Raw genomic sequence first — 16,292 nt, 5'->3', positions numbered from 1 at the left:
ATTATTATTATTATTATTTTATTATTATTATTATTATTATTATTTTTAAATTGCAATATCCATAATCTGGCAGTGCAAGGTATGGAAAGATGTTGACAACGAAGTAATATAGTCCAGACTGTAGTTTTTTCATTATTTTTGTGAAAAAATTGTATGTTGTTGAGAATATTTTCCATTTTCACTTCCCTTTTACATTTCTAGTAATGAATCAGAAATCAGTTATATAATAATGTTTCTTTCTTTCAGCTGCAAGAGAGTGATGCAGAGGAGAAGTCTTTGTCGCAAGATGAGTCTCTTGATTTATCAGATGGAATGTGTGGGGAAAATTTCAACACTCTGAAGAAAGGCCCAGGATGGCCAGAACTCCCAGTAGGAAGCTGTGACAGTAAACATGTGGTGCCGATTGAACCACCTCCAGAGTTTCAAGACAGCCCTCCAACACCTCAAGAATTTAAAACCAAATTATTTGGGCTTAGCCATAGGACTAAAGTTGATGTTATTTCTTGCGAGAAGGAACTTGATGCAGTAGTAATGCCATGGATAGAGAAGTTTGCGTCTAAGCTAGTTGCTGTACTTTTAGAAGAAGCACTTCTTATCTCATGCAAGGTGACATGGTCCATCCAGTGCTCACAGGAATGCCATCCCACTGGGCTTGTACAGCCTAGCCAACAACAGCGTGGTCGATGGAGTGGTCCTCGTCTCTGCTGGACCCCTGAGCTGTTGCCTTTTAGTCCATGCAATCGACCAGGCTCTCGCAGTTCTCTTGCATCCTCTCGCCTCTCCAGCTCACATAATTCCCTGTCCGTCCCAGCAGCCAACAAGGCCGACGACTCCAGTTTCATCACATCAGCTATGTCCCATGATGTGTTGACGACCAGTGAAATAAGTGATATGTACAATGTCCCATTTGACAGTGATATTTATGCAGTTCCCATAGATGTGGTGCGGCCCTCTCACGAACCAAAAGCACCTCAAAGGCCGAAGCGTCTACCAAGACATCACCGCAAAAGGCGGAGACATGCTTCATCTAGTTCGCAGTATGAGTTAGAACGTCAAGTGCAACAGGTTCGCCAGTCCAACCTCAAGGCAAAGACGTGTGTCACATCTAGTCAAATCCATGTCTTGAAAACACAAACTGTGCTGCCAGAATCTGCTAATGAGTCTGGAAGCAAACGACACAGTGTGCCTGGGACGTCTTGTGGTCGACAGGCACGCTCTGCCAGCACAGAATGTCCAGCCATTGGAGAACCTATACACATGACTCTGCATGAAGTGCGACAGTACCTTCAGAACCTATACTCAAGCTCAAGTGATTCGTCTGAGAACAAGAGCAAGACTGACACTGCCACTCCTAAGCACAATTCCAAGTCGGCTTCCATTGAAGCACCTACCAAAAGTGCTAATGGTACTGTTATTTGTAATAACAATGCTAGAAAACATAAAAAGAATACCTTTGTTATCAATATAAAAAATAAAAAGACCAAAGAATCCTGTGAACTGGCTAATAAGGATAGTGTGAAATCTGATAGTGTTTCTGAGAAAGAGAAAGTTAAAAAATCACCTGGTAGACACAGTTTTTCAACGAATCTGAAGCAAACTTTATGCAATATTTTCAGAATACGCAAACTTCCATCACCAGACCATAGTGCAGTGCAACAAGTGAAGACAGTGGAGAGTCCTAGTATTGTGCTAACGAACAGTGTTACAGTTCTTCCTGATGGAGGTGGCAATACAAAACCACCTTTTCTGACTAGAGCCCTTCCTCCATTACCAGCAGTGTCTCCCTGTAGTGGATTAGATCACATTGATGAACCTCCTGACCTCACTCCTTTGCCTTCTCCAGACGATACACCGTTTGCAGCAGAAGAAGAGGAATTAGAGTTCCCAAGTGAAGAGCTCAGCATGGATTTTGCATCAAGTATAGAAAAAGTGAAGGATGTAAGTAGAAACAGTTTAAATTTCAACCAGATGCACCCTAGAAAATGTAAAGCAGAATGCATTTTTCTTTTAAATGGTAGATATAATTCAGACACACAGTGCTACTTCCCTCATACTAGTATTTTAATCCCAGTCAGTGCTTGGAAGATTTTTTATATGAATTGTTACATCTCTGCTTTTGCATAAAATGATAGGTCTCTCTTTGATCACAAGATTAGGTAATGTGAGTCATAGAACCCTAAACTAATTTTGCTCACTGAATAGTGACTAGATAGATATTAATTTAGGTTGTAAGAGAATGGAGAACACTCCAGATTGTAGGCTGTTACATTATGTCAGGCTGTATTGTGGTATTCGGTCTATTATGTACTGAAACGTTAGTTCCGAATATATACTATGTAATTTGGCAGTGTATAGGTTAATACCATCAATTTCAAATTTGTGTCAAACACTGCATTCATTGTAGGTGTAATACTGAGATCAGACATTACATAGTTGTGATTTTAGAGCAAATGCATATAGGCTACTGTAAGAAACATTTGCTGTATATTTATCAACAAAAAAAAATTTAAATAAGAGTCTAATGAAAGTTTCAGCTACTTGTTCTTAAATTTCATCATTGAACTAATTTCTAAACCAAATCAAAAATCTTAGCCCTTAAATCTACCTGTGCCAATAATATTTCTAAAATTTACATGTATTGTAAATCATTCTTGTAAAGTTCAAAATATATCTTGCTAAGAAAGCCATGTATTAGAGGCTTATGTTAAACATTCAAACATTTGCTTAAGCCATCATAATCTTCATTTCCCGTTTCCACCTTCTCGGGTCTGGTTGTGAATCAAGGACCTCCATTGCTGCCTGTCTCTCCACCACTCTTCTCCTTTTTGAAGTACATCTTCTGATTTTCCTCTCCTCTTCTCTATGCACTTCCTCATGGTCTCTTTGCTGTTAACTTCTCTGAAAAAGTTTTTTTTTTTTTTTGGCACACTCTCTTCTTTACATGTAATAAATATCATTTTTGGTCCGTATTGATGATGTAGATTGAAATAATAACATTAAGTTATTTATTAGACCACCTAATCAATACAAAATCGTCTTGGATGATTTACATAAATTTGTTAGCTAATAGTGGGACATGTTTCGCCTTCTCTGAAGGCATCATCAGCCATAGTCATAACCTTAAATTAAAAATAAGCGTCTAAATAACATGTAGTGATGAATGAATTTTAAAATCTTGAAGAGATTTGAAGTAAAATAACATTAAAAATAACAAAATTTTCAAACCATCATTGTTATTTTTAATGTTATTTTACTTCAAATCTCTTCAAGATTTTAAAATTCATTCATCACTACATGTTATTTAGACGCTTATTTTTAATTTAAGGTTAAGACTATGGCTGATGATGCCTTCAGAGAAGGCGAAACATGTCCCACTATTAGCTAACAAATTTATGTAAATCATCCAAGACGATTTTGTATTGATTAGGTGGTCTAATAAATAACTTAATGTTATTATTTCAACACTCTCTTCTCCCATTCTTATCATATGCCCATACCACTTTAGCTTTGTTGTTTCTATCCTATCTTGAAGTTTCAAGATTCTTATCCTTTTCCTTATCTCTTCATTCCTAATTCTATCCTTTCTGGTCTTGCCCCCGATACCTCTTAGGAATTTCATCTCCGCTGCCTGAATTCTACTCTCCTCTCGTTTTGTTGTAGTCCACGATCCAGCTGCATAGGTTAGTATGGGTTCATAATAGATTGAATATAATACTTTCTTACATTTCTTCGGGACATCTTGGTTCCACAAAATACCCCTTACACTCAGGTAGAAGCTGTTTGCTTGTATTCTTTTCCCAATTTCCTCGGTTATCTTTCTATCTTCTGCGATCACACTTCCCAAGTACTTGAAACTTTTAACAACTTCCAGAATTTTACCATTCATTCTTATCTTTCCTCTTCCTTCCTTCCTTCCTTCCTTCCTTCCTTCCTTCCTTCCTTCCTTCCTTCCTTCCCCTTGTCATCACTATTGTTTTACTTTTCTCTGTGCTTACTTTCATGCCAAATTTTTCTATCTCTTGATTTCATATATCTACTTGTTTTTGCAACTTCATCCTCACCCCATATCACTATATCATCTGCAAACAACATGGCTTTTGTTGCCTGTCTTCCCAATCTCAGTTTAATGTTCTTATGAATTTCATCCATGACTATGATTAATAGTGTGGGGGATAGTACACTTCGCTGTCAGAGACTAGTTACAACTTTAAACCATTTTGTTTTTCCTATACTAGGTTCACACTACTAACACAATTTTTGTACATAGCTTTTATCATTTGCACTTCCACTCTCTTAACTTGTTTTTTCCTTAATGTGTCCCATACCAACTGTCTGGGCACACTGTCATAAGCTTTCTCATTGTCAATAAATGTCATCCTATGTCTTTTCCAAACTCCCAACTTAAATAGAAATTGTTAAAATTCTTATACAGGTCGAGTTAGGACCTGTGCAACAAATTCAGAGGAGAGAGAGATCACACAATGGGGAACAATTTTTGGTAAACAACCTAGGTTCTCTGACACACCATTAACAAGTTGTTCTCCCCTGCTTGTTTATAATTCCCTACTCGGAAATTGTACACCTCGTTTATTTATGACTTGTCCTTGATAAACAGTTTCATCGATCCTGTTCGGAAATTTGTCTCTTGAAATGTAAACCTGTTCTCTTCTCATGGCTAGTATGTACCTCTGTGTGTAGTCAATGGTTGAATGCAAGCATCCACTTAGAATGGACGTCTGTGCTTTCCCTGAGTCAACTGATGGGTATCTGCGAACAGCAGTTTCCACACAGAAAACACCCGCATCCAGGGTTTGGAAAAGAAAACAAAACAGGTTTTCAGGGAGGGGGTTAAAAAAAAATTAGGTTTCATTTCAGTTGTAGTTCATTATTAACTTGTTCACTTTCAACTCAAAAGGAACCAAATGATAAATTATACCCCTGCTCAAAATTTTACTGACAAATGGAATGCTGAACCACACGTTATGGTATATTTTAAGAGCTTCATTCAATAGTGTACTAATTTCATACAAAAAAGTTGCTTCATTATTACAAACATAAGTCTATAATGAAGATGTATAAACTAAGTACAAAATAATTAGTGATTATTACACATTTTTAAAACGAAATATGTAAGTAGATTTGAAAAAAGCACTACATGTTTATGAATTATTTATGAATGATTCAAACATCAAAAAACTATAGAATTATATATATAAACACTATTTCCCTTTTCTTTTCTGTTCAGTGTTTACATTTTCACATCACTATAAAATACAACAGAAACATAAGTTTAGAGGCTTTTTTTGTGCTTAATCAATTAGCATGCGCTGTAAGTAATTGTCCAATAATGGGAAATTCATCATTAAATTTCTCTTTTTTTTTTCAATCACAGGTTATGCGACTTCTTTCTCAAAAAGTAACTCTTCAAAAAGGAAGGTTTTTGACTGAAACTTTAAAATTAGAAGTAGTGAACTTGACAAATACATTGACTTTGGTGTTGCAGCTGTATTATATCTGTTTTTAATTTTTTGTGTGTGTATGTGTGATTATTTCTTTGTAGCTTCAAATTCCATTTGAAGTTTCTTCCATACGTATAGTAACTCTGAAATAGGACAGTTTTTTTTTTCTGAATGACATCAAGGGCAGTGGCAGTAGGCTTCAAACGATGAAGCATATCCTCTACATTCTTTTTTAATACAAAAGTAGAAACTTGTATTTGCACTACTTTGTCAATAGTTTGACGATTTTCTACAAAATTTGTAACAAATTTGGCTAGTCTGAGGGAATGAGTTTTGGGGCACCAGATTAGCAAAGTGGTTGTTTGCAGTAATGTATTCAATAAATTTGTACAAATATATTTAACACGTCGTCACACGCCCCTTTATTTTTACATGACAGCACGCCCCACGGCAATTTGCTCACGCATGTTATATATTGTTGTTCTGATTTTAAAATGAAGAAAACAATCATAAAACGTTAAGAACATTGTAGAAAAGATCATTTACTTACCAAAACATCATATTTTGTATTGTAAATCATTATTAGTAATTTAAAATATTGTACAACATGAGAACACGCTATGTTAGCAAACTACCGCAATTCCAAGGCTGTGACCTGACATCAAAGCACGCCCCGTTAGCAAAGTGCCGCATACTATATTTTAGGCATTTTGAAATAAGTTGCATTAACACAAGTCTATTTCAATTAGTAAAATATGAAATATAAACAAATATGATTGATTTAAGAAACATCGTAAGCATATTACTTCTGTCCAAGAGCAGCTAGTCTAGTCATTTTCAGCTGTATCCTTCTGTAGGGTTGTGCATCTCGAACATGTTGGCACTGTATGTTCTCGGCAGATGGGAACGTTACATGTGCAACAATAACCTTTGTTCTTCTATTTTTTCTTCTGGGGCAGATACCACAGATAGCATATTGACCTGCTTGCAGGGGCCTCTCATGTGGTTGTTGCTGTCTCACTTTAAAAATTTCCATGAGTCTGTCTTTCATGGGTCTGGGGATAGGAAATTCTGTTGCAGTTCTTCGTTCTGCATTATCAACAAGAAGTTGACGAGCAAGATTGAATAGGAAGTCCTTTCTTGCATTTGTAGCAGGTCCGTCATTGTTTTGATTGTTTGCTTTCCAAATAACGTATGCAATTATTCCTCCAACATTAAGTTCAAAATAAAACATTGTGAATGGCCACCGGTTTGAGATCCTAGCCACACTGTACTCTCTTTGCATACCATCATACACATCAACCCCACATTTATGTCCATTATAAAAAGTGATAATGGAAGGTTTGTATTCTTCGCCACTTTCTTCCTCGATGTCATCACTGTCATGCAGAGTGGAAAGCAAGAACACCAGCTTATTAGGCTTTGCTTTGTAGGAAACTGAAGTTTCAGTCTGATTAAAGGCAAATATCAAACTCTACTGGTCTTAGATTGTCTTTGTTTTCAGTGACGAGTTCTACAGGTATTTCCGTTTTGTTTTTCCTAATGGTCCCAACAAGAGTAAGTCGTTTTTCTAAGAGATCACGAGCGACAAGTATTGAGGTAAAGAAATTGTCACAGGTTACGTTTCGTCCAGTAATTTGTATCCCTGAGACTAGTCTGTTCACAAATGCACAGGTTGAGTTGTCTAAATAGTGAGGTCCTGGATTGCTGACTTCGTATATACACTTCCAGTTTGGACGTGTAATATGTTTTTGAGCCTGTTACAGCCCATACCTTAATACCAAACTTTCCAGGTTTTTTGGGCATATGAACCCTAAAAGTGCACCTTCCATGATAGTTTTGAAGCATTTCATCAATTGTCACATAAGCAGAGTGGCTGTAGTTTTCTTGGCAGTGTCGACAAAAATCGTCGAAAAATTCCCGTAGGCAGTGGAACCTATCTTGTGATCGTCGTTGTTGCCTATCTTCACTGCTAACATCGTCGAAACAAAGGTTTTTTTAATAGAAACTTGAATCTATTCACTCCCATACAGAGCCTGCAAATTTCTACCCCTAATCCGTCTGCTCTCCATAAATCTAGGGTGTTTTGTTTTGATGATTGATAAACACCAGCTATATAAAGCAATCCAACCAGTGCTTTCATTTCAGTTACATCAGTTTCCCTAGCATCCCTAGTGCGACTGTACCTATTTTGAATTTGTCTTATTTTTAAATTGGTATACTTACCTAGTTTCTCCATTATGTAGTCAGGAAAAAATAAGCTCCTACACTCTGATTCAGTCTTTGCCTCTTTCGCCTCTCTTACTGGACCCGGAAGTTGTGTGACGAGGTTATGCCTTCTGGTTCTGGATTGTTTCCTCTGTGGCACATTTGACCATATGGTTGGATTTGGTTTGTCCCTACCAATGTAGGTTGGATTGATAAGAACAGACTCACGACGTTCAGGTTCTTGCTGAGCGCCTACTGAAAGGTTCAGTGCCTCTTCGTTGGACGGTGGGGTGTGTTGTTCGTTACCAACCTCACACGGTTGCATTATTTCTTCTGAAACACTCTTTTCTGAGTCACTATTAACATGCTCTAAAATATTTGTTTCATCAGCGTCACTATAATCAGAAGTATCTTCACCTAATTCACTTGAATGACATTGTGGAACACTGTCCACTAAATCTCTCACTGTAGCTTGTCGTACATCGTACGGGTCCATTTCCAGGTAATGGCGCAAACAATAAAACAGAAATATTACAACTGTATCACATTAAATATACGCGAGAACTCACCTGTTAGCAATATGCTCACTTATGTTTGTACGCGATAGCATGCACGTTAGCAATCTGCTCACACAACGTGACACCACCAACCACAAATGTGAACTGACGTAGAGAGGAGGCAGTGAGGAACTTAATTAGGCTACGGTCATTATACATAGATGTGGGGGGGAGGAATACCTGACTGCCCGCTCATTCTTGGAGAAAACAAAGGAAGATATTAGCATTATTGTTCATAAGCGGCAAACTGCCGCGGGAGCGTGTGATGACGTGTTAATAATATTCGCTCTTGTATAATTTATGTACTTCATTACATTTATCAAACTTTTTCTCACATTTGAAAACATGAATTCATTTGCTAGCAGATTTAGTACCTGTGCTCAGCATCTTTAAGTGATTACATCCACATCTTCATAATTTTCAAGCAGAAGTTTTCTTCACATGTTTGAATGCTGTTAAAAGCCACTTCTGCTAGATAATTGGCAGTGTGAGCACGACCAATGTATCAGTAGTGTCTACTAAGAAAACATTGCCTGTTTTGGTGGTAACTGTAACTTATTATAATTAATCATATACAGTCATATCAGCATACTAATCTTTTCATTTCACAACCGGTTTTTGGACTCTTAAGATCCATCATCAGTATTGAAATTACTTTAAACCGTTTCACATGAGTTTGTTGTTACATGGAATTAAAGTACAAGGTGGGCACAAATTATTTGAGTGGTTTTGTCAATTATTTCTAGCCATATTATTAGAGACTCGCTTCGCTACGGAATTCTACATTGTATACAGAATTGTAGGTTTGGTAGAGTACAGGTTGTGAGCAAGACTGTATTAAATCGCATAGCTCTTAACATTACCCTAGAAACGCGATGGAGAAATCACGAAGTGTCTTTCCTCATATGAAGACTGCATTAGGGAATTCTGAAGGCAGCCATCACTGTTCATGGGCTGAGGAACACTTGGACTGATCACGGGGATATCATAATTAAGTTGGCAGATGGTACAAGGCGTCATATCAACCGCATGTGTGATATTCCTAGATTGTAATCTGCAAACATCACCACATCAATACCGAACTACATTCGCTTTTAATGTGAGTACCGAAATATTGTCTTCCCTGGCTTTCATAGTAGGAATACACTACAGTTCAGTTTCACTTTCTCTTTCTCCTCTCTCTCTCTCTCTCTCTCTCTCTCCCTCATTCAATCTCCCATAACACACTTCCTATCACATCTTTTACTATATCAGGTATCTATTTTCCAAGTATAACATCGCTAATTAGAACCCTCTAATTTAAAATTACTCATTTGTGTGATTTATCTTGTATAATTTTGTTTGTAGTGTGTTCTGTCATTGTTATTAGCTTTGCACTGTCTTTTATTTCTCCAGTAATCAGTATTATTTGAACTGTGTTTAACCGTAGTCCTCTCGTTAGGTCTATTTTAGTTTTAATTTTCTGTTCCGAAGTTGGCATACCTTTTAACACAACAAGGACATGCTTCTGATGACAGCAGGCCTAAGCGCATTCCTTTAATTCCATCCCCTTATCCCCCTGTTCTGTTCACCGCTCCCTTCACTCACATAGCTGCTAGAGCAAACCCAGGTCCTCTTTAAGCCGCTACTATCTTGAAGGAAACCGTGGAACAATTTCCAAAAGCTCTTAATGTTTATCACTGTAATGTGCAGTCTTTGCTCTCCCAAACACACATGGATGAAATGCATAACCTGTTTTCTTTGCCCCAGTTCCATGAAATTCTTATGTCTGAAACGTGGCTGAGCAGAAAATGCCCCAGTTCAGCTGTTGACAAGGACGGGTATGTCCTTCTACGAAATGACCGCGAGGGTAAAGGCGGTGGGGGGGAGGGTGGCTGCTTATGTTGCCAGAGACCTCAACCCTCAAGTAATTAGCCATTCACCTTCACAGTATTAACATAAACCAGAGTTTTTGTTTGTAGAGATAACACTGTTTAGAATGAAATGCTTGCTAGGAGTGGTTTGCAAGCCTCCGAAAGTAGGGGGCCGATTGCTGAAACGATAACTAGTTTTAAGCCTTAGACATCGTCTACCTAAACAACGTCTAAATCATTCACGATCTTCCATTGCATAAACAATGTTCAGTTGATGTTTAACTAGACATCCCTTAAAGTTTCAATTTTGGTTTGAAAATGGAGACAGAAGTATCTTTCATGCAACTCTTTGCTTGTCGCAACCAATGAAATTCGTCGGTGTGCGCGCCGAACGCCAGTCAGCTGTTTGTCTTCCTACACATTACTCAAATATGGCTGAGCATGACTTGCCCACAGATAAGAGTACCTCTTTTGGTGGAAATTAAATCTCATAACATTATCGACACTAATGCGACACGCCACCGTATGGGGAAGTGTAGCTTTCATTACAACGTTGTTACAGTGAGTGTAATCTACTCATAAATACGGTAGCTTCGACGAAGGGAAGATGAAGCAATAGTAATGTTTAACCGAGTGTGTCGTACGGGCCGTATAGAAGTAGCTTGCATTGTGGAGACCGTAGGTTCGAAACGCATCATCGGCAGCCGTGAAGATTGTTTTCCATAGTTTCCCTATTTTTACACCCGGCAAATACTAGGTCTGTTAATATGGCCACGGCTCTTCTTCCCCAGTCCTCTTTAAACGATAATCACCACCACTTGCCTTTTCCTATCTGATAGTTGCCGAAAACTTATACGATTTTATATATATAAAAATCCCATACAACTTGCTTTTTAGTTTTCACTATTATGTGTGTTTACTTGGCAGTAAATATAAGTGAATCCCTCCCGGTTGATGTATGTGACAGCCCTCAGACAATCGGGACAAGTAATTCTGTTATGTATGTAGTCGAAGTGACCTATAATTCCATGGAAATTACCCCATGTACATAATAAAATATATCGGTTGCCAAGAATTGTATTCAAGTTGACATTTACCGGACTGTCACTTTGTCAGTCTCAAGAAACTAGTCTCTCGTAAAGCGAAACCTTATTTTATGATTATCTCCCCATGCATGTCAAACAAATAGCTGCGAATTAGCAGCGGGCGACCCATAGAGAGGCCGTCGGACTAACCTTTCTTCCCGGAATCGTCACAACATAATACAAATTACATATTTCATACTACATAACCTCTGATTGTGATTCACTCCTCTCATTTGAGGTTAAACAGTGCTCTCGGCAGTGTTTAAATATGACCGGTTGAACATTGGTTTTATCATCAATCATCAATCAATACTGATCTGCATTTAGGGCAGTCGCCCAGGTGGCAGATTCCCTATCTGTTGCTTTCCGAGCCTTTTCCGAAATGATTTCAAAGAAATTGGAAATTTATTGAACATCTCCCTTGGTAAGTTATTCCAATCCCTAACTCCCCTTCCTATAAATGAATATTTGCCCCAGTTTGTCCTCTTGAATTCCAACTTTATCTTCATATTGTGATCTTTCCTACTTTTATAGACGCCATTCAAACCTATTCGTCTACTAATGTCATTCCACGCCATCTCTCCGCTGACAGCTCGGAACATACCACTTAGTCGAGCAGCTCTTCTTCTTTCTCTCAATTCTTCCCAACCCAAACATTGCAACATTTTTGTAACGCTACTGTTTTGTCGGAAATCACCCAGAACAAATTGAGCTGCTTTTCTTTGGATTTTTTCCAGTTCTTGAATCAGGTAATCCTGGCGAGGGTCCCATACACTGGAACCATACTCTAGTTGGGGTCTTACCAGAGACTTACATGCACTCTCCTTTACATCCTTACTACAACCCCTAAACACCCTCATAACCATGTGCAGAGATCGGTACCCTTTATTTACAATCCCATTTATGTGATTACCCCAGTGAAGATCTTTCCTTATATTAACACCTAGATACTTACAATGATCCCCAAAAGGAACTTTCACCCCAGACATTGTCTAAGTGATAAATAACGTCTCTGCAATGCAGCAGCTATACTTAGGCATTGTTTAACCATAGACATCGTCTAAATACCGTTTCTGCAATCGGCCCAGGGTATTTGACCGACCTTGAAACTGAAATACTAAACCTTCTGCCAGACTATGAACACGTTATTATAATGGGAGACTTCAACACAAATTTGTTAGACTGTACCGAAGCTTCAACTCGACAGTTTCATAACATTTTCGAAGCATGTACATGACAATTTTACCTCTCGGACCAACTCGCCACACTAATGGCAGTCACACCCTTCTCGATCTAATAATAACAAACAATTCAGCGAAAGTCCTGCAACTTGGACAAACATCAGCCCCGGGGCTATCTGGACATGACATAATCTACCTACCAATTACAAACTCCGAAACCAAGGTCGAAAATATTATCATTCTGGGACCTCAGACGAATTGACGCAGATAAATTAGAAGAAGATGCTCATTCTGTGCTGTGAATGGAGATAAATCGCGCCAATAATGTCGAGGAAATGGTCTCAACATTTAATAACCTAGCAACGCAACTATACGATCGGCACGCCCCAGTGCATACGGAAAAAGGTTCCAGAGCTCCTAAACCGTGGATAGATGACGAAATTCGTCACTTAATGGCTAAACGAGATGCTGCTCATAGACGATACAAGCACTACCCAACGGAAGTGAACCACCAGAGTTATAAAACACTGTGTAATAAAACTACCTCTAAAACTCGAGGCGCTAGACTTCGTTACGCCCATAACTTGATTAGACCTGACATACGCCTGCGATGACGTGGAAATCTATGAAATATTTTGGCATCAATAACCAGAAATCTAACGAAGAACTAAATGTTAACGTAGATGAATTAAACGACCATTTCATCTCGCCAACGGGAATTAATCTGGTCGTAAAGGAGAAAACTATTAAGACATATGATAATACGCCATGTCCACAAAGAGATCAATTTTACTTCAGTCACGTCACACCGCAAGAAGTGATTGACCCAATAAAACACATCAAGACCAGGGCTAGGGGCATAGATAATATAGGCCATGAAATGCTCATGAAAATTCTCCACCATATCATTTATCCGTTGGTGAATATCTTTACTCACTGCAACAGGGGACTTATCCGGAAATATGGAAAATGGCCATAGTTCGCCAGCTTCCAAAAATAAGACTGGCGAAGGATGTCGGTGACTATCGGCTGATTAGCATCTTATGCATGCTGTCAAAAGCTTTAGAATTCATAGTTCACAAGCAAATTACCAACTATCTTACTCAACACAATTTCCTCGATATCCACCAGTCCGGCTTTAGACTGAGACACAGCACTTGCAGTGCATTAACACTTGACTGATGACATAAGGCAAGCTATGGACAATAAACAACTGACAGTTCTAGCGTTATTGGACTTTAGTAAAGCTTTCAACTCTGTTGACAGAGACATACTTATATCCAAATTAAATAGTTTAAATTTCTCCGCAAGTGCACTCCAGTGGATCAGATCCTATCTCACAGGTCGCTGGCAGTGTGTACTTAATAATAAAAATGAATATTCAAATTGGCGTACGGTTGACGTAGGAATACAGCAAAGATCTGTACTGGGCCCCCTATTTTTCTCTTTGTATATAAATGGCATAGCTTCCAGATTAAAACACTGTAAATACCACTCATACGCTGATGACCTACAGATATATATACACAGCAAACCCGAAAACCTACACACAGAAATACATCACCTGAATGAAGACTTGATGACTATAGATATATGGGCCAGAAATCACTGATTGAAATTAAACCCATTAAAATCCCAGGCAATAATTATTGGCTACCCTAAATTACTTTGCAAACTCAATCGAACAGCGTTACCACAGTTGTCCATAAGTGGTTCTCCCATACAGTATAGCCAAACTATATCTGTGTGTAGAAAAATATACGGAGCACTACACTGTCTCAGTAAATTCAAAGTCACTTTCCCTTTTAAACTAAAGAAAATTCTTGTTGAATCACTTGCATTATCTCATTTTGGTTATTGCAATATAGTTTCCTAGGAGTAGACTGGGGAAGGAAATTACAGTGTGCTCAGAATGCTTGTGTAAGATTTATCTGTGGACTACGTTACGCTGACCATGTCACACCGTCTTAGACGCGGCTCGGGTGGCTTCGCCTGCAAGAATGACGCACACTCCATACTCTTTGCTTTTTGCATAAAATTCTTAAAAGTTCTCAACCAGCCTATCTCTCTGATCACATGAAGCTCCTCTCCACAGACCATAACAAAAATACCCAATCTTGCAGCACCATGTGTTTATCCCTTCCTGTACACAGAACAGCAATCTACACAAAATCATTCACCGTTACCACAGCCCGACAATGGAATCTCTTACCAGTGGACATCAGAAGCATGTCCAGCAGCTCAGCTTTTAAACATGCCTGTGTCGAAATACTAGGTAAACATGCATGAATCATTAAATTATGACCTGAAAACACCTCCTCGTACCGCCTCTCCATCATTATTTCCCTTTCCCTTTCACAGATCTTATTTTTCTTCATTACTTTCTTCTTCTTACTAATCCTTCTCTTCTCCTCTCAATTGAAGGCGATATTTCCGTGTACTGTAGAAATGTATATTTTCTAAACTTTCTCTTAAGTAGTAGTTATAGTACTCATTATTCATATATTTTTAATGTACTCTACATACGATTTGTATTATATAGATGATACGATTTTTTAAAGTGAGATTACTTTTGTCGATACTATTACTGTTATTATTGTTAATATTATCATATTGTCATCAGTGTTCTAGGTTAAGACTGGTTAAGTGTAAGAAAGGGAGTACATCCCTAACTTTGCCAGGATAAATAAAACATATTATTATTATTATTATTATTATTATTATTATTATTATTATTATTATTATTATTATTATTATTACTACATCCTCAGAAAGACTGTCTAAGTGGTTTTCCCAACTGAAATGAACATAGGTCATTACAATGACGTCAGTAGGAATGGCGCGAGTAAAAGCAATGATTTCACATGAAATACTCGATCAAATTAAAAACCACACATTTTCTCACTTTTAACAAACAGTACTACGCAGCCGATCTAACAGTCCAAAGTTCCAGAGCTGGAATGACCAGGTCGCAGACAGCCGTGATCTGTGAACACTCTCAGTCCTTTTTCGTGGGTGGGGGGTCGAATAGTGAAGAGTCCCAGGGCAAAAACTATGCGCTTTTACTAATCTGTTTCCAAGGAGTGCCCGATGAGTCGGAAAATCTCAATTCACTACACTGGTGGCAAAAGAAACTATCTGACTTGGAGGCAATTTTTTCCTCCAAGCCAGAGGAGAAACTCCCTCTTCACTGCTAATTTTGAATAAAATAAATGTAGAATTGAATAAAAGTGAAGAGGAAGAAACTCTTTTTAAGAAACGACTCTTTTCAGGGTTGAATTTTGAGTTATTTAGTGAACTGTGGTGCTATAATTTGTAATACGCCTAAATTATAATTCTAGGCCAGGTCATACTACTACTACTACTACTACTACTACGTGAGCTTCTGCCTTGAGAGCGCACACTGCTCATTCAAAATAGTGCGTCAGAGTAGGGATCGAATAGCAGGAATACTATGATGAACCAGTGAGTTACGTACCAGCAGTACGGTATCAGAAAATGTATGAACCAGAGGAATGACATGCTAAAGAAGGAAGTTTTCAAACTCCCCAGCTACTTCCCGCCAATATTCAGTCAGGCTGCTATACTCGGTACACACCAGCAATCCTATCTATCGGAGTAGTGTTAGCATAAGAGACAAAGAACATCACCACCAACAAAGGTCAATGTAATGTTATTGTTGATCAATGTTATGCGCTTTCAATATTGTAGGCCTTCACATTTAGTTTTCTTCCGACTCTGAAATACCACTCTTATCATAGTTGGTATGGTAAAATTGAATAAAACATGAATGGTCGGAAATTGTATTCTCTGTAACTTTTGTTATGTAGTACTTTTCTATAGGACCAATAACATAGGTATTTAAAAATAAAATTTTAGGTGCCTTCCCCTAAACTACAATTTCAACCAGGGTGAGTAAAATTGTTTATAGCTTACACTGTAGTCTCTT

General features: G+C 38.1%; 1 protein-coding gene across 1 annotated transcript in view; it reads left to right on the top strand.

Moving 5' to 3' along the window:
* Positions 1-16,292, top strand: part of LOC136873704 (uncharacterized) — a 68,237-nt gene that overhangs the window by 14,673 nt on the left and 37,272 nt on the right. The window contains exon 3 of the mRNA XM_067146838.2: positions 247-1,938. Coding sequence (XP_067002939.2) covers positions 247-1,938 — 1,692 coding nt within the window. The remainder of the gene's footprint in view (positions 1-246; positions 1,939-16,292) is intronic.

This window comes from Anabrus simplex, chromosome 5 (assembly GCF_040414725.1).
Source record: "Anabrus simplex isolate iqAnaSimp1 chromosome 5, ASM4041472v1, whole genome shotgun sequence".
NCBI lineage: Eukaryota > Metazoa > Arthropoda > Insecta > Orthoptera > Tettigoniidae > Anabrus > Anabrus simplex.
This window is presented reverse-complemented; position numbering and strand designations above follow the sequence as displayed.